Source organism: Dama dama, chromosome 19, assembly GCF_033118175.1.
Source record: "Dama dama isolate Ldn47 chromosome 19, ASM3311817v1, whole genome shotgun sequence".
Classification (NCBI taxonomy): Eukaryota; Metazoa; Chordata; class Mammalia; order Artiodactyla; family Cervidae; genus Dama; species Dama dama.
The window spans coordinates 31,777,613-31,800,058 of NC_083699.1; the positions used below are offsets into that span (position 1 = coordinate 31,777,613).

At 38.9% G+C, this 22,446-nt stretch overlaps 2 protein-coding genes across 2 annotated transcripts in view; one reads left to right on the forward strand and one right to left on the reverse strand.

Annotated features, from left to right (window-relative positions):
- The window catches only part of PIK3CA (phosphatidylinositol-4,5-bisphosphate 3-kinase catalytic subunit alpha), an 87,181-nt gene extending 78,191 nt beyond the window's left edge, over positions 1 to 8,990 (forward strand). The window contains exon 21 of the mRNA XM_061166621.1: positions 566 to 8,990. Coding sequence (XP_061022604.1) covers positions 566 to 836 — 271 coding nt within the window. The 3' untranslated portion in view covers positions 837 to 8,990. The remainder of the gene's footprint in view (positions 1 to 565) is intronic.
- Positions 8,991 to 9,561: 571 nt separating this feature from the next.
- Positions 9,562 to 22,065, reverse strand: KCNMB3 (potassium calcium-activated channel subfamily M regulatory beta subunit 3). Its single transcript, XM_061168020.1, has 5 exons — positions 21,422 to 22,065; positions 13,196 to 13,387; positions 11,578 to 11,638; positions 10,935 to 11,165; positions 9,562 to 10,111 (listed from the first exon to the last, which is right to left on the reverse strand). The coding sequence occupies exons 1-5, from the start codon at positions 21,481 to 21,483 to the stop codon at positions 9,638 to 9,640; spliced, it is 1,020 nt and encodes a 339-aa protein (XP_061024003.1). The 5' UTR covers positions 21,484 to 22,065; the 3' UTR covers positions 9,562 to 9,637.
- Between the last annotated feature and the right edge of the window lie 381 nt (positions 22,066 to 22,446).

A 22,446-nucleotide genomic window follows, 5' to 3' on the forward strand; every position in this document is an offset into this window, starting at 1 on the left:
CAGTAAAAGTTTTTCTTTACTGCTGCTTAAAAATTGGAGTCCACCTTCTCTGTATTAACAAATCATGGATAGTGTGCTACATACAATACTTTTTAGTCATACAGTGTGAGGAATTCAGTCAGCCATGAATACCATGTTTGTTCATAATTTTTCTTACCACCTTAGGGAGTATCATTAGTCTATCTGAAAACCTTAATGTACTTTTAAAAACCTTTTATAAAATTCTCTTTTATCTATAGCTTAGTCCTGGCCCTAACCTAACCCTAAAGGCTTTAGTATAGACCAGTTCATACATTTAATAAATCCTTATTCTATTTCTAATGTGCTAGGCCTTATTTTGGGGGTTGATGACAGCAGTAAACAAACTCCTTGTGGACTCATAGAGTTCACATTCTAGTGTCAGGTCAGGGAATATAAAGTGTTGCTAAGAGGAATAGGGAGAAGAATGCTATATGTTATAGTTTTGTCTAAGAAGGCCTCTATAACTATGTGACATTTGAGCAGAGACCTGAAGGTATTAACAGGATTTACTCCATACTGACCAAACTGTTCTTATTACTTGTAGGTTTCAGGAGATGTGTTACAAGGCTTATCTAGCTATTCGGCAGCATGCCAATCTCTTCATAAATCTTTTCTCAATGATGCTTGGCTCTGGAATGCCAGAACTACAATCTTTTGATGATATTGCATACATTCGAAAGACCCTAGCTTTAGATAAAACTGAGCAAGAGGCTTTGGAATATTTCATGAAACAAATGAATGATGCACACCATGGTGGCTGGACAACAAAAATGGATTGGATCTTCCACACAATTAAGCAGCATGCTTTGAACTGAAATGATAACTAAGAAACTAAAAGCTCAGTATCTGGATTCTATACTGCACTGTTAATAACTGTCAACAGGCAAAGACTGATTGCATAGGAATTGCACAATCCATGAACAGCATTAGAATTTACAGCAAGAACAGAAATAAAATACTATATAATTTAAATAATGTAAACGCAAACAGGGTTTGATAGCACTAAACTAGTTCATTTCAAAATTAAGCTTTAGAATAATGCGCAATTTCATGTTATGCCTTAAGTCCAAAAAGGTAAACTTTAAAGATTGTTTGTATCTTTTTTTAAAAAACAAAACAAAAAAACCCCAAAATATATAGAAATGATGGAGAAGGAAAAAGGATGATGTTCTCTTTTTGTCTTGCAAATGTTTTCTGTTTTGAAATGTGGACACAACAAAGTCTATTATTGCATTAGGTCCAAGTAAACTGGAGTTTGATGTTAAATTACTTTAAGATTGGAAAATAATGAAAATTTCTTAATTTTCCATTGCTGTTCAATTTATAGTTTGAAGTGGGTTTTTGACTCCTTGTTTGATGAAGACAAATGCTTGGGGTGTAAGGGACTCTTGAGATTTCAACAGAGACTTTTCTTTTTTAATAAATCAAATCTTTTGATGATTTGGGGTCTTATCTGCAAAGTTTGGGAAGCAGTCACAAATGAGACCTGTTATAAGGTGGTATTTTGTTTTTTTTTTCCTGGACAGTATTTACAAGAATCTGATTCTTATTTCCCAGGGAAATTCTGGGCTCCCACAAAGTAAAATAATCATCATAGAGAAAGAATGAGCAGGGATAATTCTTGCTCCAGAATTGTACAGTATTCACCTTAGATTGACTTTTTTTCTCCTTTTGCAATGAATTGAATACATTTTTCATGCATGTTTTCCAGAAAATAGAAGTGAGTATTAATGTTATTAAAAAGATTATTTTTTTTATTAAAGGCTATTTATATTATAGAAACTATCATTAATATATATTCTTTATTTACATGATCTGTCCCATAGTCATGCATTGTTTTGCACCCCAAATTTTTTATTGTTTGTAGCAGCATGGTCAGCTTTTTTCTTGATCTGTGGGTAAGATTCAGGCACTATCTCATACCAATGACTAGTATATAACTACTTAAAGAAAACAGATTTAAAAGTTCTCCTCTTTCCTTTTATTTTCTTCTGTTTTCACTTGAATCGCCCATCTTCCATCCTCTTATAGCTGAGAATGCCTCAGTCATATGAAATTAGTTGCCAAATTAACACAGTTTAGACTATCTTCCTAATTGCCTCACTCCTCTACCCAGGTATGCTCATGAATAATACTTTATAATAAGGGCAATAGAAATCATGAACTTTTTACCTTTTTAGGCTATTTACTCAATATCTCCCTAGTAAAATTAGGACCTTAAACCATTTTAAGATCATGTCCCATTTCCGAGTCATCAGGGCTCACTTTCCAACTTTATTAAATAGCATTTGAGCACAAGATACATCCTTAAACATTTTGAAAAACGTTAACCCTGGATGTAGGGGCTCAAGCTAGTCATCACTCTACAGTCTGATATTTTACTAAGTATTTGAAATGAATGATTAATGCCCTAGAAAATAGCTTTAGCAAATGTCCAGGTGCCACACCAGAAAAAGTGCAATAATTTACTGACAGTTTTCTAGACTAGGTTTATTATTGGAGTACAACTCTATGAAGAGTGCATATTGTATACAGCATCACTTAAAAATATCCACTTATGAAATCAGTTACCTATATAGAAGTCTTGGATAGTAAACAGGGACTCTAATACAGATACTCTTAATATTTGGCTATTTTAGAACCCTTAAAGGGCATAATTATTGGAGACTTAGGTACCTCACTAAAGTGTGTACATAATATTGCCAATAAGAAAGATTAATTTGAAAATTAGGGAAACTTCTCTAAACTGTCTTGGAATAGTTAAGGAGAATTTAAACTGTTTTAAGCAGGAGACCAGATAGATTCTTTTGCAGATATCGGAAATTTCAAACTTATTAAAACTTTGTGATTAATGTTTTTTGTCTTTTAGATTTATTCAGTTAATACATACTAACATCCCAGTATTTTCTGATTTAGGGATTAATTACAGTAAAGCTCAGTGAAATAGTACAACTTCGAAAGAAGTTTTGATGGTGGAAACTGAGATTTTAACAAAGAACTAACTGTGTTTTACTGAGTGCCAAAAAAGCTTTGAGCTTCCTTGTACAAAGTCAATATAATTTTTGCATTTTTCACATCAGTCCAGATAGTCCCTTCCCCTAGGACCTCTCTGCCACTAAAAGACAAGCCACATAGCTTATTTTATCCCAAATTTTAAGAGTTATTACAACCAAATTAATTCCATTGGATGAAATGTAGACAGATTCCATAAAGACTATAGATTAAGTGAACTAGCTAAAAACAAAGTATATTTCAAACATAGCCAAGCAGAGTTTATGCAAACAGCATTAAAAACAAGGAAAAGGGGGACAAGTAGTACTCAAAAAGGAAGGAACCAAAAATTGAATTAGATGCTACATGGGATGACTAGGATATGTTTCAAGTAAGTCAGTGATAATATAGCTACTTCCAGGTACTTCAGTATCAGAGATCAGTTCCTATTGGCCAGTTTCTGTGACCAACGGTCCTTGTCATTGAATGTGGTATAACTGACTATTGACTTGACAGGTTCATTTGGTCACTTGAGCAATATTTCCTTTAATGACTATTTTGGAGAAAAGAAAAATAGGTTTAAAGAAAATAAAACTTAATTTAAACACATTCTCGCAAGAAATAATCAACTATTTGAAAATCATGCTTTAACTTTTTATCATATTTTCAGCTATATAAAATCATTTATTTTGAAGACTTTCAGAATGCTGTTAATTTGAAATCTGTTAATCATGTTGTAGAATTTGGTTTTTTAAAAAAGATGTTTCTAATTGGATTTTTTAAAGACGAATGGAATTTGGTCACTATTTTATGATAGAACCTAAGCTTTTTGTGGTTCTTAGTGTCCTCTGTAAAACTTAGTGTCAAGGTAATCAACTTTTGAGGTTTTCCCTTCTAATCTGCTTTATATTATAAGCCCTTTAGGAAATGGGAACCTGGTGAATATATAATGAATTGTAAAATATTTTAATGTGTAACTTTTTCAACTGTGAAACTATGACTATTGGTTTTTTTGAAGAAAACAGCTGCTGATAAAGTATTTTGTGTAAAGTGTAGTTCTTATTAATCAGGAAAATAATCAAATACTTGATTAGAATGTATATATCCTCTTGGATTTTATTTTAAATGGATTGGTGATTTTCACATAGGTAAAACACAGTCCATCTGTATTCTTTTTCCATCAAAAATCTAGTGATTTGGCATTTATTAAAAAAAATTTATGAGCAGCTTATCTATTTTAAAGGCACCATGGAAATTTCACAGTACATAAACTTGGATTTGTTTCTTAATGATTTGTAAATCCATTTAATTCATATTCTGATCAGTAGTTCATGTTTGCCACCTTTTGAAGAAATATAATTTCTAGCATTATTTTAAACATAGCAAGTTAACTTTTTCTGAACGTTATAAATTCCTTTTGTTTCTATATCTGCACAAACTGCAGACCTGGGCTGGACCCACACATTCAGAATCCATCTTAAAAATTGATTTTGATGTCCAAGACATCACTAAAATATTTCAGTTTAAAGACCGTATGTGGTGTTAATGGATTGTGGTGCTTCTACTATTTAAAAACAACTTTCATACTTCAGATATTTTTGAGAAGAGGGGAATGTGAAGGGAGGGGGCAGAACAGGGAGGAGTTGCTTGAATGAGTTACATTCTTCATATCCGTCCTGCTCGGATCGGGCACTAAGAGAAGGCTGAAAGCTGTGAGAATATATTGTGCACACCATGAGGGAGTTAATTCTTCTTCAAGGATGGGATTGTGAAGGCTGAACTATAGAAATCAGCACTGACAGAATCTTCAGATAATAATTCTTGGTGATAGAGAATAATGCAGCTGGGCTGTTTTTTAAAATATAAAGACCATTTTTATTTTTTAATTATCACATTAAAAATTGTAAATGTATCTTATGTACCATGGCCTGGGAAGCCTTTTTTCTTTTCTCTTAAGAGTTATTTTCACTTTCTGAAAAGAATATAGGGTTCAGCTCAAGATAACTATGGTCCTGATAAAATTGGATGGGTAATTCTACCTCAGAAGATTAATAAGGAAAAAAAGTAGATGAGTCACAATTCAATACTTTTGGCTCTGATATTACAGAAATTTGCAGAGCACTGTATTTTAGATTTATAAAGTCAGAGTTGGCATGTCTTGTTTTTAATGGCATTGGATACATTTAGAAAAAATTTGGGCTAAAATTTAATCATTGCTCCAGCCATTTGGAAAAGGCAGTAGTGCTAAGGGGTTCATGGTACTAGATTCCTGAATTTAGCATTTGAAATTTTTTTTTTATTGTTATTGAAATTGATGTGTGTATATTTGCAGACATTTATATTTGTATACACAGTACTTGCTAACCCTAGTCAAGAGACATCATTTATAAAAGGTGTAAACATCAAGGTTCTAAAATTCAGAAGAGTTTAGAATCGATTCGGAGTTTCCCAAGTTGGGATGTTAGTTTTTACAAGCTTATTTCATCCAAGGACTTCACTTGAGTAAGCGTTTGCACTTTTTGTCAATGCAGCGCCATTCCTTTTGCTTGGTTTAGTTATGTTTATATTTCAGCCGTGCTAGTTAGCATAAAGAGATAGTTACGAGCCATAAGAAAATCTTATGACTTAATTTTTACACAACTACATTTAAGAGTTTTAGCAACAAAGAAAAAAGATCAGTCCACTGTACATATTAGCATAGGTGGGTAGCTGGTTTTTACTACCAACAGTTGACTCCAGTCCTCCTGTTGGTAAGTATGGGAAGGATAATGCATTTTGTAAGCATTAAGTTTATGAATCTATCTAAAATATTATTTAATCTCTCACTATAATAATTCTGTGGTTATGCTAAGAGCCATGTATATTTCTGGTGATTCTTGCTTTTGTTAATCCTTCTAAGATAGCAAGAAGGCAGAACCTTCACTGTTCTATTACTTTCTCAGAATCTTTAATAAGACTAACCTCTTTAATTCTAGTGCAGATTTCCAAATGTGGTCACTAGCCATTGATTTCATAAGAAAAAAACTCTTATCAGATTTATATTCCTATTGGAGAGCTTGGCCTTCATGATTTCTAGAAATGTTTTTGGCTATGGAACCAAAGTTTCAAATGCAGTTAATGTTTTCAGTGTGGTTCAGTCCTAAGACTTTATTTCAGTTGAATAAAATCTAAAAGAGTGTATCCTTTTAGAACATAACACTTCAACATCTTGGGAATGTGACACTACCAGAGACTACTGACACCTCCAGTATTGACTTTGGAAGCTTCAAAAAGGAGCTCCCATCACCCTCTTTAGCCCCATTTATTGTCACAAATCTATTTATCTATATTTGTCTTTCATTGAGTTAAGAGTCCTGTAGTATACCACATTAGTTAGGAGGAAAATGTTTTTAAGTGTTCTTTCAGTGATGGCCCAAAAATATTTGACACAGCAAGTGCATGTGTTACTGTACTGAGAATATAGAATAATAACAATGTCACTAAATTTAAGACCTCGTCCCAGTCGTGCTCTTCCTGGCAAGAAGTTTGGCCTGTGACTGCACTTACTGTTTGTGCTCATCAGAAACTGTCAATGTCTGCTTTAACTTTGCAGTCTGTAACATCACGCTGTTTATTAAAAAAAAAAAACAATTACTTTAACTTGTGTCCAAACAGTCCTTAGTGTACTATATGTTGAACAAAAAAACTGTGATAATTACTTTTGCCATTTAATACTTAACAACAAACCATCTTTTTAATACTTAACAGCAAACCACTGTTGGTAATAATCAAAATTTAGCTGAATTTTTCTTATCAATGATGACTAAGTATAGTTGATAGAAAACCTGAAACTATTATGCCTTTAAAAGCCAATTTTTCTGTCACAGTAAAATGATGAATATTGGAGAAACATCAGTTTAAATATTAACTTCCTTTAAACATGAAGAATTATATGCTTGTATTTTAAGCAGAGATACATGTGTACACATACATGTATGAATGTGTCTGTATGTGTGGACAGACTTTTTCCCAAGTCAGTTGATGACCAGAACCTAAAAGTGAAGTTCATCTAGAAGCAAACTGGTTTTGCATTCAGCTATCATAAACCTTGCAAAAGGTAAGTCTGGGCTTTTCTTGGACCAGTAATGCACATGGGCATTGATATTTAGTGCTTCTAAGCAATTCACAGCAAATAATTGCTAAAATTTTCATTTGCCAAATGGTTTGAGTTAATGTTGTAAATTGACTTTGTTCTTCAAGCATAATGTCTCTCTTTCCTGAGATGAGCCAAGTAGCTACTATATAAATGGAAAACTATAGTATTTGAAACACTTCAGGTTTCACACTTTCATATGCTTTAGGTTTCTGATGGTTTTTAATTTGTTAGAAAAATCCAACTGCATATTGTTAGATGGGTGTCAAACTTAGTAAGAAATGGAGTAGATATGTGACCTTAATTTAAGAAATCTAGAGAATCTCAATTTGTGGAGTGACTTAAAAGTGTATGCATACATATATTTTATTACAAGGAAGTCTTTGGCATACAAAATAGTCTACTACAGCCTTCTAAATAGCATGTTCTGAACTCTAGATACATATCACACTTAGGCTCCTGCAGCTCCTTACCCCAGCCCCTGTTCCAGCTGTCCAACAAACGGTACCAAGACTGGTTGAATTATTTTATTTTTAGTAAGAACTGTACATACTTAAGGTTTACAATATGGTGATTTGATATACATATACATAGTAAAATGATTACTATAGTCGAGCTAGTTAATGTATCATTCACATAGTTACCTTTGTGTGTGTGTGTGTGTGTGAGAGAGAGATGAGAGCACCTAAACTCTTAGCAAACTTCTGGTATTCAATGCAGTATTATTAACTATAGTCATTATGTTGTACATTAGATCATGAGATTTATTCATCTTATAATGAAGTTTGTACACTTTAACCAATGTCTCCCCTATTTCCCCAACCCTGCCCCTGGTAACCAGCATTCTGCTCTCTGCTTTTTATGTATTTGACTCTCTTAGTTCCACATATAAGTGAAATGCAGTTTTTTCTTCTCTGTGTCTGGATTATTCTTAGCATAATGCCCCCCAGGTTCGTCCATGTTGTTGTAAATGTCAGGATCTCCTTTTTTTCAGGATGAAAGATATTCCATTGTATGTATGTGTACACACACACACACACACACATTTTATTTATATATATACATATATCACAATTTACTCATCTGTCGATGGACACTTAGGTTGTTCCACATCTTGGCCGTTGTGAGTAGTGCTGCAGTGAACACGAGAGTACAGATCTCTCTTGAAGGTACTGATTTCATTTCCTTTGGGTACATACCCAGAAGAGGAATAAGGCTAACTAAAAATTGAAACTTAGCAAAAGTTTTGTTATCTATCTACTAGGTACCAGAAACCAACCTAGGTGTTTTACATTTGCCTTTTTTTTCCCCTAAAAATAACCTCATGAAAGAAAAGACCCATCCCCATCTTACGGATGAGAAGAGAGGCTCAGTTCCCCTGACGTGCCCAGGGACACATATCTCAAAAGCTGTAATTACGGCCCACCAATTTTAAAAAGCTGTACTCTGAGACACATGTTCTCTCCACTGTTCCACACTAGAAGGAGGAGAAAATACCCAAATTGTTCACTGCTGGTCAAGTCAATATTGCTCTATTATTCAGTTTGTTTAATAATGTGTGACTTGCAATTATTGCTAAAAGGCATTAAATTGGCTGAGAATCAAAGTTTGTTTTGATTACATCTACGTATCAGAGTTGCTTCAAAAGTCGTCCTTTTTATTGTCCATGATGTAAGATCTTTTAATAAAATTGTAAAGATACTTTGAGGAACATTGGTTTTCAAAATGAAGTCTGTTTTCAACTCATATTCAGCTTAATCTGAAAAGCACTTGTTGGGAGAGTCTTGTGATACTATTTCATAACCATGGTTGATTCATTAATTAAAGTACGGACAATTGTTGACTATCCATGTGGGACTTTTCTATGATGCGGATTATCTGAGATGAATGTTAAATTCTATGCGGTACAGCTTCTCCCTAACTTGATAACATTTCTAGCCACCTCTCCCACTCTCTCCAGAGTGTACACAAAGAGCAAAATGAACTTATGGGAATCATAATTAACTAGAAAGAAATGTTTCTAAAAGAAAAATCACATGGTACATGGCAAGGTTAAATACCAGTAACACTAAGCTGAGTGAATTTCCCAGGCAGCAGCTTTCCTCTTTTCTCATGGATGATGAGGTAAAACGGTAGGTCCATATTTTCTGAAATTACCAGATTATTATCTTCCTATAGTGTATGAACTGCTCTTCACTAAGACTTTTTTGACAAGTGTTTTAATGTACACTGCATTGCATGGAACTAGACTGCCTGTTCAGTGTTCAGCAGGTTAGAAACTTGCATCACTTATTTCGACAGTGACAGGTTCCAGCAGGGGCTGATACTAGACGAAGCACAATGACCGTGAGCTCCTTTTACCCTGTGGAAACAAAAGGTGTTTCCCTGGCTCATGTGGAGAGATTTGGAATAGAAAAGATGGTGGATTTATATTTATTTATAGAAGAGAATACACAATGAGACTTTTTAACATGAAGTAACCAAGCTTTGTTTCTACCCGGTTAGTTTGCGAGGAGGCATAATCAGGTCCTCAAGTGCAGACCCTGCAGGTACCTGAGGGCCAGGACTTGAATTTGGCCACCGTCTCAAGGTTTCTCCGCTCCTTCCTTCGCTCCTCCCCACACGCCACAGTCTGCATTGATGCTGTGCCGTGTAAGGAACTTTGCCACTTACCTCATCCCTGAATGCAGCGCTGTGTTTTTCACACAAGAAGGACAGGTACTGTGTTAATCTCACCATGCCAACTATCAGGACGCCACCCAGCAGGGTCAGCGAGGGCCAAAAGAAACAGTGGAAGATCACCGTCTGGTCATACTTTTTTATGAGAATGACATCTTCGGATTGGCTGTCTGGACTGTAGAAGCATGAAAACGGGGTCCCATTTTTGTGATCGAAGAATTCCTTTATGTCCAGAGCACCGCTGAGCAAATCATTTCTATCCCGGTGGCACTTAGGTGTGTAGAAGCACTAGGAATACGGAGGAGGAAGAAAAATGAGGGCGCTGGCTCTGAAATCAAGCGCTTAAAAGTTTTAATTCTGAAATCGCTTCACAACTGAAGCTATTAGGAGTTTTAATCTCCCAAGGTGACAAGACCTATTACATAGCTCATGGGGGAGGGGTGCCAGGAGGGCAAATAGTGAACTGGCCATTTCTGAGCACTAAACAAAGATGTGGGAATAGAGACACTGAGTTTATCACCATATCCACTAAGCATTCAAGACACTCTGCCATCAGCCTACAAAAACATTTGAGACCTTAAAGGTTATGGCATCCAAAACAAATCACCAGATTGAAACGAGTGCTTAAGCAAACACAAAGAAGTGTAAAATGTCAACTAATTTAAGTCAACATTTTATAGTTAGGTGAAAATGTACTCTTTAAATCATATGAACCTATTGAGTATCCTTTAAAGGATAATCTTTAAATTTCTTTGATAAGAATAATTACTTGTTTGGTTTAAGGTGGGCTGTAACTTCATTTTAACATTTTCAATACAATGAGGAATGGGATCTCCCAACAATAAGTTAAGACTACTTACAAATAATTTTGTTCACTGTCTCAAGTCTTTAAATTCCAGACACCAACATGAACTCTTTTTTCTATATATCCCATTTTTCCTCCAGGAATGCTTTTAGCTTCATTTATCCTGATTGGGTCACTATTGAGATGTTCACGGGAAGAAAACAGCTTTATCTAGAGATGGCCCTAGGTACTGCCCCTTGCTAGGGACAGTCTGCCCTGGAAAGGTTGCTGTAATTAGAGCACTTTCACACATGAAATATACACTACCTTGGAGTTTATCTGGACAGCCTCTTCATTATAATGTAGGAGCACTTTCTGACCTGAATGGGTGAGGTTCACAAACACCTGGAGACACGGGTACTTGCCCTGACCTCGGCAGTCCATCCCACAGGTAAATGCACAGTCCATCCAGTTGTCCATGATGTGCGCATGGATGATAGTGCAGTTTGATTCTTCTGAGTGCTTCCATTTGGAAAAGTAAATAAATGATTTTCTTCCCTAGAAAATTTAGTCCTATATTTCTAATGTGATAACCCAAGGCACCTGTCTATTTCAAAGCAACACAGGACCCATCACAGAAGGCATTTAGCGATTCAGGAGCACAAGAACCTTGCAACGGGATAAACAGCAGCGAGGTACCAAGTTCCATCTCAGTTATGACCCTCCTGGTGTATTTCTCACTATGTATCAATGGTTTTCGAATTTCAGAATCACCTGAATGGGTTTGTTAGAATGAGGAATTTGTTAAAACATGGTTTCTGTGACTTCCAGGGATTTGGGTTCAGTTGATCCAAGTTGAGGCCCAGAAATCTGTGAATTTAACAGTATTTAAGTTGTTTGGGGAAACATACTTTTTAGCAATATTAGCCTAAATATTATAACCACAAAAATTCACACTCAGAAATCTTACCATCTTTTCCTGCCTCATCAACTCAAGATCCACCCACTGGCTTGTCCTGGTGAAAATGTGCCTTTGGAAGGAGTCCAGCCACAGGACTCGTAGGTAACTTAGCCATTCCATTTACCCTCCCTAAGAGGCAAGTGCAAATCATAAGAGGAATCCACTAGAAAACTTGCCATATTTTAACTTTAGTAAACTCCTTAAGGTCAAGAACTATATCCTCTGCATCTTTATGTTCCTCAAAGCAGAAAGCACAACGCCTCTCACATAGTAGAGGCTCTTTAAGTGTTGTACTGAACTAAATTCTACTTGGCTTCCCTGGTGGCTCAGTGGTAAAGAATCTGCCTTCCAATGCAGGAAACGCGGGTTCTATCCCTGATCCAGGAAGATTACACATGCCTCAGAGCAACTAAGCCCCTGCACAACCACTGAGCTTGTGCTCTAGAGCCCAGGAGCCGCAACTACTGAGCCTGCATGCCAGTTACCAAGCCTGGGGGCCCTAGAGCCTGTGCTCCGAACAGGAGAGGTCACAGCGATGAAAAGCCCGCGCACCACACCTCAAGAGCAGCCCCACCTGCCGCAACTAAAGAAAAGTCCGCGCAGCAACAGACCCAGCATAGCCCCAAATAAATAACAATTATTTTTTAAAATATTACTTGGAAAACATTCCTTAAGGATTTGCACACACACCACACACAGAGAATGTCATAGATACAGTGAGAAGGGGTAGACAAATGTCCTGCCCCTGAAAACTTTGTGATGGTATTAACCTTGGGTATTTTCCTTGGCCCTTCTGAGCCTGAGATTTCTCATTCATAAAGTGAAAAAGTAATAACGCTTCATTCATGGACTTGCTGTAAGTTTATATAGGGATAAAATATATGTTTGACATATGTATTATCAAGTGTGAAACAGATCGCCAGTCCAGGTTGGATTCATGAGACCAGTGCTCAGGGCTGGTGAACTGGGATGACCCAGGGGGATGGGATGGGGAGGGAGGTGGGAGGGGGCTTCAGGATGGGGACCACATGTAAATCCACGGCTGATTCATGTCAGTGTATGGCAAAAACCACTGCAATATCATAATTCAGTTCAGTTCAGTCGCTCAGTCATATCCGACTCCTTGTAGTTAGCCTCCAACTAATAAAAATAAATGAAAATATGTATATATATGTTTGATATATAGTATATATTTAAGTTAATGGTAACTTATTACATGTGTTTAATAAGGAAACTACTTAAAAAGAAGAAAACTAATATTTGTTGAGCAACTACTATGTGCCAGGTAGATATTACCAAACTCAAAAACTCAGACTCAAAAAATTGTTGTTATGTTCATGCAGAAACTCATGCTCATCTCCTTCCCTAGGATGTTAGTGTATTAAAGAATGTATTACCTGCAGGGATATTGAATATGTGGACCCCCTATTGAAAGACTGGAGACTGGAGGAGGGGAGCAGCAAAGGAATATCTTTCACTTTCTCACCACCCCTTCCTCCACACCCAGCTGCCTCCCAGCACTAAGAGAGGAACAGGGATTCTGGAGGAAGCAAAGCCAGCCTCCCCTCTCCTCTACCACTGTGCCTACACCTAGGATAAATGTTACGTCTCCTCTCTCTGTTCTCACCTGAGCAAGCAGGGCTTCAGGATGGTTACTCCAAGCACGAAGAACATTAGGACAGAGAAACCCATCATTGCAAACCCCAGCAGCATGGCCCGGTCCTCTCCAGCACTGGATGGCCACTTCCTGCGCACATCTGGTGGGTCTCCATCATCGTGGTCTGTGTGTCTCCTCGTCCCTGAGGTAGGAAAGGCTGACCTTTGTAGGAACAGGGAAGGAGATATTTCAATAAACTGGGACCCCAGTTCTCATAAACAGTTGGGAACAGTAGTGATTATTTTGTATAACATAGAAATGTTGAATCACTATGTTGTACACCTGGAACTAGCATAGTGGTGTAGGTCAATTATACTTCCATTTTTAAAATTAAATAAACTATTTGTTTTTAAAAGCCTAAGTTTAAATTCTAACACTTCCGGAAGAAAGCATAATAGAAATCCTTTATGAACACACAAGCACAATCTGACACACAAGCACAAAGAGAACAAATTGGTAAACTGAACTTGATTAAAATTTCTGCTCTTCAAAAAAAAAACACTGTTTAAGGAATGAAAAACAAACAAAAAAAAAAGGAATGAAAAACAAGACCAGACTGGAAGAAAATATTGGCAAATCATTTATCTGATAAAAGTCTTGAATCCAGAACACATAAAGAACTCTCAAATTCAATAATGCCACACAACACGATTAACAGTTTCAACAGCCACTTCAGAGAAGGTATATACATAGCAAATAAGCACATAAGAAGATCTCATTAGAAACTTGTACATTAAAACTACACCAGCATACCACCTAATCCCCACTAGAATGGGTTAAACCAAAACAACAGACTGTATCAAGTACTGGAGATGATATAAGGAACTGGAACTCTCCTGCACTGCTGATGGGAATATAAAACGATATAACCACTTTGGAAAACAGCTGGTATGTCCTAAAAAAGTTAAATATATAGGGGACCATATGACCCAGGTGTTCCATTTCTAGGTATTTATTTACCAAGCAGAATGTAAGCACACAATCATACAAAGACTTGTACAGAGATGTTCTTGGCACCCCAACTGTAAGGAGCCCCAAACTGAAAACACCCAAATATATGATGCACTTTTATCAATAAGTATAAATTCTTACTTTTGTATAATGGAATACTATGCAGCAACAGAACTGATAAACACAGTACTCATAATGGACCTCAAAATAATTACGCTGAGCGAAAAATGCTGAACAAATCAAAGAGGCCACAGTGTATAATTCCATTCCAACAAAATTCTAGACGATGCAAATTTACCTTTAGTGACAGAAAGCAGATTAAACAGTTACCTGGAGGTTGGAGGACATGCTATGGGCTTCCCCCGTGACTCAGTGGTAAAGAATCCACCTGCAATGCAGGAGCCACAGGAGATGCGGGTTCGATCCCTGGGTTCGGAAGATGCCCTGAAGGAGGAAATGGCAACCCACTCCAGTATTCTTGCCTGGAGAGTCCCATGGACAGAGGAGCCTGGTGGGCTACAGTCTATAGGTCACAAAGAGTCAGATACAGCTGAAACGACTTAGCATGCAAGCAGCATAGGGGACATGCTAAAGGGTACAAGGAAACTTTCGTGCCTGTAGGTGATGGGTATGTTTCTCATCTTGACTGGTGATGGTTTCATGGTTACACACATATGTCGAAACTTACCAAGTGGTACACTTGAAATATGTGCCATTCGTCATATTTCAAACATAAAGCTTTTTTTTTTTTTTTTTCTTGACAAATGTTGGAAGAAAAAAAGTGGGACATTTACCAACCCATGGTGATGGGATGATCCCCTCTGCCGTTCACCTGAGGGGTGTGGGCAGTCTCAATGCAACACGGTGAGATCTTACATTCAGAGCTCAGTCCATCTAAACAAGCTAAGATGACACGTTATAATTTTTTTTTAATGTAACAAATAAGACTAAGGAATGTTGCCTGGGTAAAGTCTTTAGAGATCTGTTTAATCAATGACTAGGAAAGAATCACCTGTTAGTAGCTTTCATATGAACTTAATTATCTCTCAGGGATATTGTATATTCCCCCAGAAAATATTTTTTACATTCCTTTATGAATTCCATATGGGAAGAATGACTCCGCAGGCTCCCATTTGGAATTAACAGCATCCTGAAGGAGGATCTGACTTAGTCTTTCATGTCCATCTGCCGGGAAGACAGCACATCCAGGGCTTTCTGGCCGGGGGCCAGCCTGCTCAGAACAGTGAGGGTCTCACTCTGGCTTCTCCCCCTGCCCACCTCTTCTCTGTCTTCATGCAGCTCCGTAAACAAGGCCCTCCATCTCTTCCCGCTCTCTGCTCTGTTCTAGCAAAAGAGGTGATAAATTCTTTCACCTGGGGGCTGTCCAGTGAACCAAGTCCAACACAAAGGTCACCAACTGGTGGCCCATGGACAGCATCCAGCCCACAGATGTGTTTTGTTTGGCTTTTCCTGTGTGTGTTTTTAATTGTGGGATTAGTTGCTAGCGCTTTAAAAATCGTGAAATTTCTCACACAAATGCGGATTTCTACTTTTGAAAAAAAATCACAAAGGCCACATCACTGCCTGTGAACAGCTGGCTGAGCCAAGCAAAGGCTGCTCCTGGGGACAGGGGTGTCTTCTCCAATCCGCCACAGTCCCACCACTTCCTGTGGGCACTGTTGCTGTTCCCTGCTCAGCGGGCATTTGTGTCCCAGAGGTATTTCCATTTTAAGAAGCTTAACGAAATCTTAAGCCAAACAAATGCAGCCATCATGGTAAAAACTCAGGCTCCATCAAGCTGTGTAAAAAGCTTACTAAAATTTTGAAGTGGAGCAAAAACCCTGTTGACTGAATTGCTAGTTGTTGTCTTCTGAAAGCGTATTTTATACCTTATCTTCCATCCTTCCTCCTTTCTCTCCCTAAATCCCTTTCTCCTGGCAATATCTTCAGACCAAGAGAGTGAGATTGGGGGGGATTCCCTGGTGGTCCAGTGGTTAGGAGCCTGTCCTTTCACTGCTGAAGGAGCAGGTTCAATCCCTGGTTGGGGGACTACGTTCCTGTAAGCCTCGTGGCTCAGCCCAAAGAGAGAGTGTGAGTGAGGGGGATGTGGGGCAATCCAGTTTGTTTCGGGGGCCTGCTCTGGGAGGCACCACCCTCAGGAGATAACAATTCTGTTGTTACACTGCTTTGGGAATCAAAGTCCTGGTTTGGGATTTTTAGTCTCCTTTGATATTTTACTCACCCTCTATCTATTATCCCACCTTCAAAGAATGGGGGAAATTTTAATGAAATCTGAGCCAGCATATTTTATAGTTTCTCAACAAATATGATAGCTTGATTAAGAGTTTTAGCCCTAAAGGAAGGTTTGGCTATTTTCCAGGTTCCCATTAGTAAAGGACCCGCCTGCCACTGCAGGAGACACAAGAGACAACGGTTGGAATCCCTCGGTCGGGAAGATCCCCTGGAAAAGGAAATGGCAACCCACTACAGTATTCTTGCCTGGAGAATCTCATGGACAGAGGGGCCTGGTAGGCCACAGTCCATGGGGTCACAAAGAGTCAGATGCAACTTAGTCATTAAATCACCAGGTTCCCAATACCCAAAACCCAGAATTTCCCTCTTGTTCTGAAACTGGACTTTAATTGCTCTATATTGTAAAATCTCCAGGGGCTTATTGTCAGATATCTGTGGAATCCATGCATGAAGAGGCTTATTATGAGGCCTCTCTGGCCATTTCTGACCTGTTGATTTGACATACCCAATTATACCTGTGATGTACAAAACTGGAATAACCTGGGAATAAGACCTACTAGTATAATAGACTATTCTTTCTAATATTTCTGTCCACTTTGTTTAAAGGCTTTATGAAAAGCTGAAAACCTCAAGGACACCTTGTGAAGAAATTATTTTATATATGGAGGGAAAAATAATAAACAATAATTGCTAAAAATGACTACACAGCTATATTTTACTATTATAACAATGACAACAATCTTCTATTTCTCTAGTAAAATAAACTAGATACCACTTTAACTGTAAACAATAAAAATTCTGGTCAAAGCTTAGAAAAAAAAAGAGTTTGAGATATGCAAAAGACAAAAACTATGTGAAAATAAGAACCCAGAGGAGAAAATGGACTGGAGCACAAGTTGACCTGGTGACCCTGAGTCTCACAGTTTGTGGGAAGGACACAGGGACAGGAGATAATGCCCAGAGCCCACCCAGGGTATGGGAGTTAACGCTCTCAACTAGAGCTGGGCTCCAAAAGACCTCATACTCCGTGTGAGGTGGAATGACAAGTCCCCATTGTCCACACACAACTCCCTAAGAGACTGCCAGGAAAGAGCCTTTCTCAAGCCCTCACACTGCATAGAGGGGGAAAATGACAATCTCCCCCAAGACTTCACAACCTTAAGGAGAGACTCAAGAGAGTTTCTGGCCAGAATTCACACTACTTGGGAAATCCAGAAGCCTCAAGCTGAGAATGTCATTCAGTCTGCTCTCAAGTAGCTGGTGCCCTCTGGCAGCAGGCAGAAGCCAATGTATAACTTCTCTGGAGGAGTTCTCCTTCAACCTAGGTCTCCAAGGAATCCTACAAAGTTTCAAGGAGTATGTGCTCTCATTCCAAAGTCATAAAACACAAAATTAGGGCCTTGGAGTCAGAAAAATACACAAGAGTCAGATCCCCCCAAAACCTTCTGATATTGGACCATATACAAAAATATATCTACAATATGTTTGAAAAAATAAAGGAGGGGGTGGATATCAGAAAGAGCAAGAGACTCTAAAACATGACCAAGACAGTATTAAAAAGAACCAAGTAGAATTTCTAGAAATGAAAAAGAATTGATATAAAAATTCAATGGATAACAAGGACCTACTGTATAGCACAGGGAACTATATTCAATATCTTGTAATAACCTATAGTGGAAAGGAATCTGAAAATATATATATACATATTATACATATATGTGTGCATGCTCAGTCATGTCCAACTCTTTGTGACCCCATGAACTGTAGCCCACCAGCCTCCTCTATCGAAAGAATTTTCCAGGGAAGAATACTGGAGTGGGTTGCCATTTCCTACTCCAGGGAATCTTCCTGACCCAGGGAGTGAACCCTTGTCTCCTACGTCTCCTGTAAAGGCAGGCAGATTCTTTACCACTCCCATGTGTGTGTGTGTGTATATATATATATATAACTGAATCACTTTGCTATATACCTGGAACATTGTAAATCAATCATACTTCAATTAAAAAAAATTAGTGGATAGATTTAACAGTAATTTAGATACATCTGAAAAGAATTAGTAAACAGTTTGATCTGCAAAATAGCTAAGTATATAATATAGAGATTTCTTTAATGGAAAATACTGAAGAAAGGTTAAGAAGCATGGAAGATAGACAGAAAGGGTCTAGCATAAAGTCTAGTCAGAATTCCAGAAAAAAAAAAGAGAGAGAAAAGGCCAAGTAATATTTTAAAAAGACAATAATATTAAAGAAATGATGAAGGTCCAGTCCACAGGTTCCAGAAGCTTAGTGGGATAAAATAAAATGAAACCCACACCTACATACATCACAGAGATTCTGCACAGAGACAAGAGAAATTCTTAAAAGCAGCCAGAGAAAAAGATTAACTTCAAAGGGATGACAATTAAGCTGAGAGCTTACTTCTCTATAAGAACAGAAGCCAGGAATATTGCCTTTATGCTGAGAAAAAACAGAACTCTATACCCAGCAAATATTTCACAAGAGTTAAGTAAGAAATAAAGGCATTTCAGACACACACAAAGCTGAGTTTGCCATCAACAGACCCCCACTAAAGAAAAAGGTGAAGCATTTACTTCAGGCAGAGGGAAAACGATCCAATCTAAGAGCCAAGAGTTAGTCAAAAATGAAGAGCAGTTACAGGGGTAAACAGTTAAGTAGAGATACTAACCTCAAAAAATAACAATAAAATTTCAATATTTAAATTTTTTTAATTAAAATAATGATAAAGGTGATGACAAGGCCTATTCACTTACTGGGTTATTCCTTTGTCTATATTGTTTAAATAGAATGAGAGCAGCAACTTCCCTGGTAGTCCTGTGGTTAAGACTGCATTCCCAGTGCAGGGGATACAGGTTGGATCTCTCATTGGGGAACTAGGATCCTTCAGGCAGCGTGGCAAAGCCAACAAATTAATTTAAAAAATAAATAGAATGAGATCATACTGGATATAGTGGAGGTTTTTTTTTAAGTTTGTCTTTTTCACTTAACATAATAACCACTTCCCCATGTTGGCAGCAATTCTTCATAACCCTTCTGCTGGCTACATAATATTCCATCCATTGGATACACCATAATTTCCTTAACCATTTCCCTGTTGTTGGATATTAAACTGTTTCCAGTTTCCCCAGGCCATAAACAGTTCTGTAATTAAGTTTGTGGTATTTCCAAGTACCTTTCATCCAAGGACCTCAAAGTGCTTAAGAGTGATCTAATTTTGCTCTCCAGCCAATAAGATGAGTGAATAGCATTTTCATTCCTTTTTGCCAGCAATAATCTTCACTTCCAACCAATGTGTGTACCTGGAAGGATTTTATTCACAGTCATCGCAGTACCCACCCCTTCCTGTTGCTCTTCTGCTTTCAGAACTGACTTTCCCACCTGCCCGAACTACCACTTTTGCTATGGGTGCTTTCTGGCTTAGCCTGAGGCAAACTCAAAAGAGCTTGAACATGTTCATCTGGGTGTGATCCCTGAGGAAGCCAGCAGCCTCTCCCTCCAACACTGTTACTTGGGCAGGATGCTGACGTTCATCAAAGCTTAATAGTTCTGCTGACACTCATCTCACATGTATATGTAATTTTAAGCACTGGATATGTTAAATTAATATTTCCTTATAATTTGCGTTGCAGAGATACGGGTAATTATTTTTACCCTTCTATTTTTTCAATTACAAATTTATATAACAGCTTCTTTTGAAACTGAAAGAAGGTTGAGGAAAGTCAATATGGTCTGTGAAGTTCACCAAGAGGCAAGACGTGTGAGGCAGCAGTGCATTTCAGAAGTGGAAATGGGACACTGTGCTGCTTTGGGGAGAACCCAACTGCTCTCACAGCTCGTTAACTGTGTTATGAATGGGGCATTAGAACTTGTTCCCTTGCATGTTAGTCATTTGATCTTCTGCCATACAATGATTCACTTTAATTGTCTTCTCACAAAAGCATTAGTTCATTTGTAAGAGAGCAGTATTTTTGCCTAGGTCTCTTTCTTCTGTTTATTCCTTCCTCCTCCAGCCCTGACCTCCATCCAAACCCCTCTCTCTCACTTTCCTGCATTCTCTCTCTCAAAGGTGCATCAGTGTCATTACAGAAGATGGGAGTGAGCAATGTGATGACCATTATGATCTTTATACTGTTTCCACTTTCTCAGCTCCCAGCTCCACTCAAGCTGCTAACAAACCACCCAGGTTTCCAGATACAGTGAGCAAACATAGCTATGAAATGTACCCTCCCAGGAATAAGCTGGCAAGCCTTAATATCTCATTCCTCAACCCCCCTCAGGCATTGTTCCTCTCTCCAGGTGGGTCATGCCCTACTGCTCCACTCCTGGGGGCAGGCAGATGTAAAGCACCTCTGTTTTGCCTTCCCCTGGGGAGGAAAGAGGTCCTCAAGATAACTGGTCTCACTTCCCCCTTCGATAGTAGAGGTGGGTGGTTAATAACAGCAGCTGAAATGTAAAATGGTATAGTATAGAAAGTAGCACTGGCTTTTACACTAAGGCATGCAGAGACCATCACTACCTCCACCAGCAGACAAGGGGATGGGGCAGAGACAGGTGAAGTGATTTGCCCACAGCCAGACAGCCATTTAAGCCAGCTGGATTTCAACCCAGGCTGTGACGCCAAGATCCAAGCAGTTTTCGCCAATGAAACCAATGCTGGTAGTAACTTCATTCAACTGACAGACGTTTGTTGAGCAGCAACTGTGTGCTGGGCAGAGTTCTACTGGTGCAGAGCCAGGAAGGCTAGAGTCCTAGCCCCCAAGAACTTGCCATCTAGAGGAGGAAGCCGGCAAGGAAGGACGCGCCCTTGATAGCGGCGCTGCGGGGGAAGCCTCCAGGCTCCCTCGGGAGGCATGACAAGTGGACACCCTCTGAGGATAAAGACCAGACTCAACCCCCGAACTCCTTGAGGCCGCTCTTCTCACCAGTTGTTCAGCGAGATGCCCATTAAGGCTGAGAGATTCTGGGGGTGACTTACCTCCCCTGGCGTCTCCGGCCGCCCTGGAGTGTAATTTGAACAGGGATGCTGAACGGCTGCATGGGACCAGGGGGCCAGGCAAAATGGACTGCTCTCACCAGACTCACAGCCTCTGAGGGCGCCAGAAGGGCGAAGTTTAAACATCAGCGGAAGGGGGGTCCCAGGGGAGGCCCTCGGGCGCCTCCAGAGCTACCACCTGGGGGGGTGCCGCGCCCGCTCCCCTGGCAAGTGGGGAGGTTAGGACAGGCCTGTCCAGGCGGCTCTGCAGACTCCTGGCAAGGCGGAGCGGTCCGTCCAAAAGGCTCAGGATGGACCGTCCGTGGCTTCTGCAGCCAGACCTTCTCCCCAGGCTCACCCAGAGCCTGCCGCCGCCTTAACACCTGGGCTCGGCCTCAGCGGTCATGCATCGCCATAGAGACCGAAACGTTTGTGGAAAGTTCTGAGGCCCAAGGGACCCTATGTAATTGGTGAAGGGCATATCAGTTCAAGGTTTATAAAAAGAGGAAATGTTTTGCCCTGTCCACATTTCTTTTTTTCCTTTCAAGTTTTTCTGTTAGAATATACATTGAAAGTGTTAGTTGCTCAGTTGTGTCAGATTCTTTGCGACTGTACTGTCCATGGGATTCTCCAGGCAAGAGTACTGGAGCGGGTTGCCATTTCCTTCTCCAGGGGATCTTCCCTACCCAGGGATCAAACCCATGTCTCCTGCATTGCAGGCAGATTCTTTTACCATCTGAGCTCGTGTATGTGTGTGTGTGTAGAATATACATTAATAGATAGCTAATGGGAAATTGCTATATAACACAGGGGAGCTCAATCCAGTGCTCTGTGACAACCTAGAGGGGTCAGATGATGGGTGGTGGGAGGGAGGTTCGGGAGGGAGGGGACATGTGTATACTCATGGCTGATCCACCTTGTTGTACAGGAGAAACCAATACAACATTGTAAAGCAATTATCCTCCAAAATTAAAAATAAATTTTTAAAAATTTCTGTTAGAGTGCAAGCTTAGAGGATGGATTTTCCT

Bases quoted from the DNA above. Each gene is read 5' to 3' on its own strand.
- KCNMB3 (XM_061168020.1), bottom strand. From the start codon at position 21,483: ATGCAGCCGTTCAGCATCCCTGTTCAAATTACACTCCAGGGCGGCCGG. The intron at 11,166-11,577 runs GTAAGATTTCTG...TAAATTTTCTAG, and splicing joins TGATGAGGCAGGAAAAGATG to GGAAGAAAATCATTTATTTA. The intron at 10,112-10,934 runs GTAGTGTATATT...CCGTATTCCTAG, and splicing joins CTGTCCAGATAAACTCCAAG to TGCTTCTACACACCTAAGTG.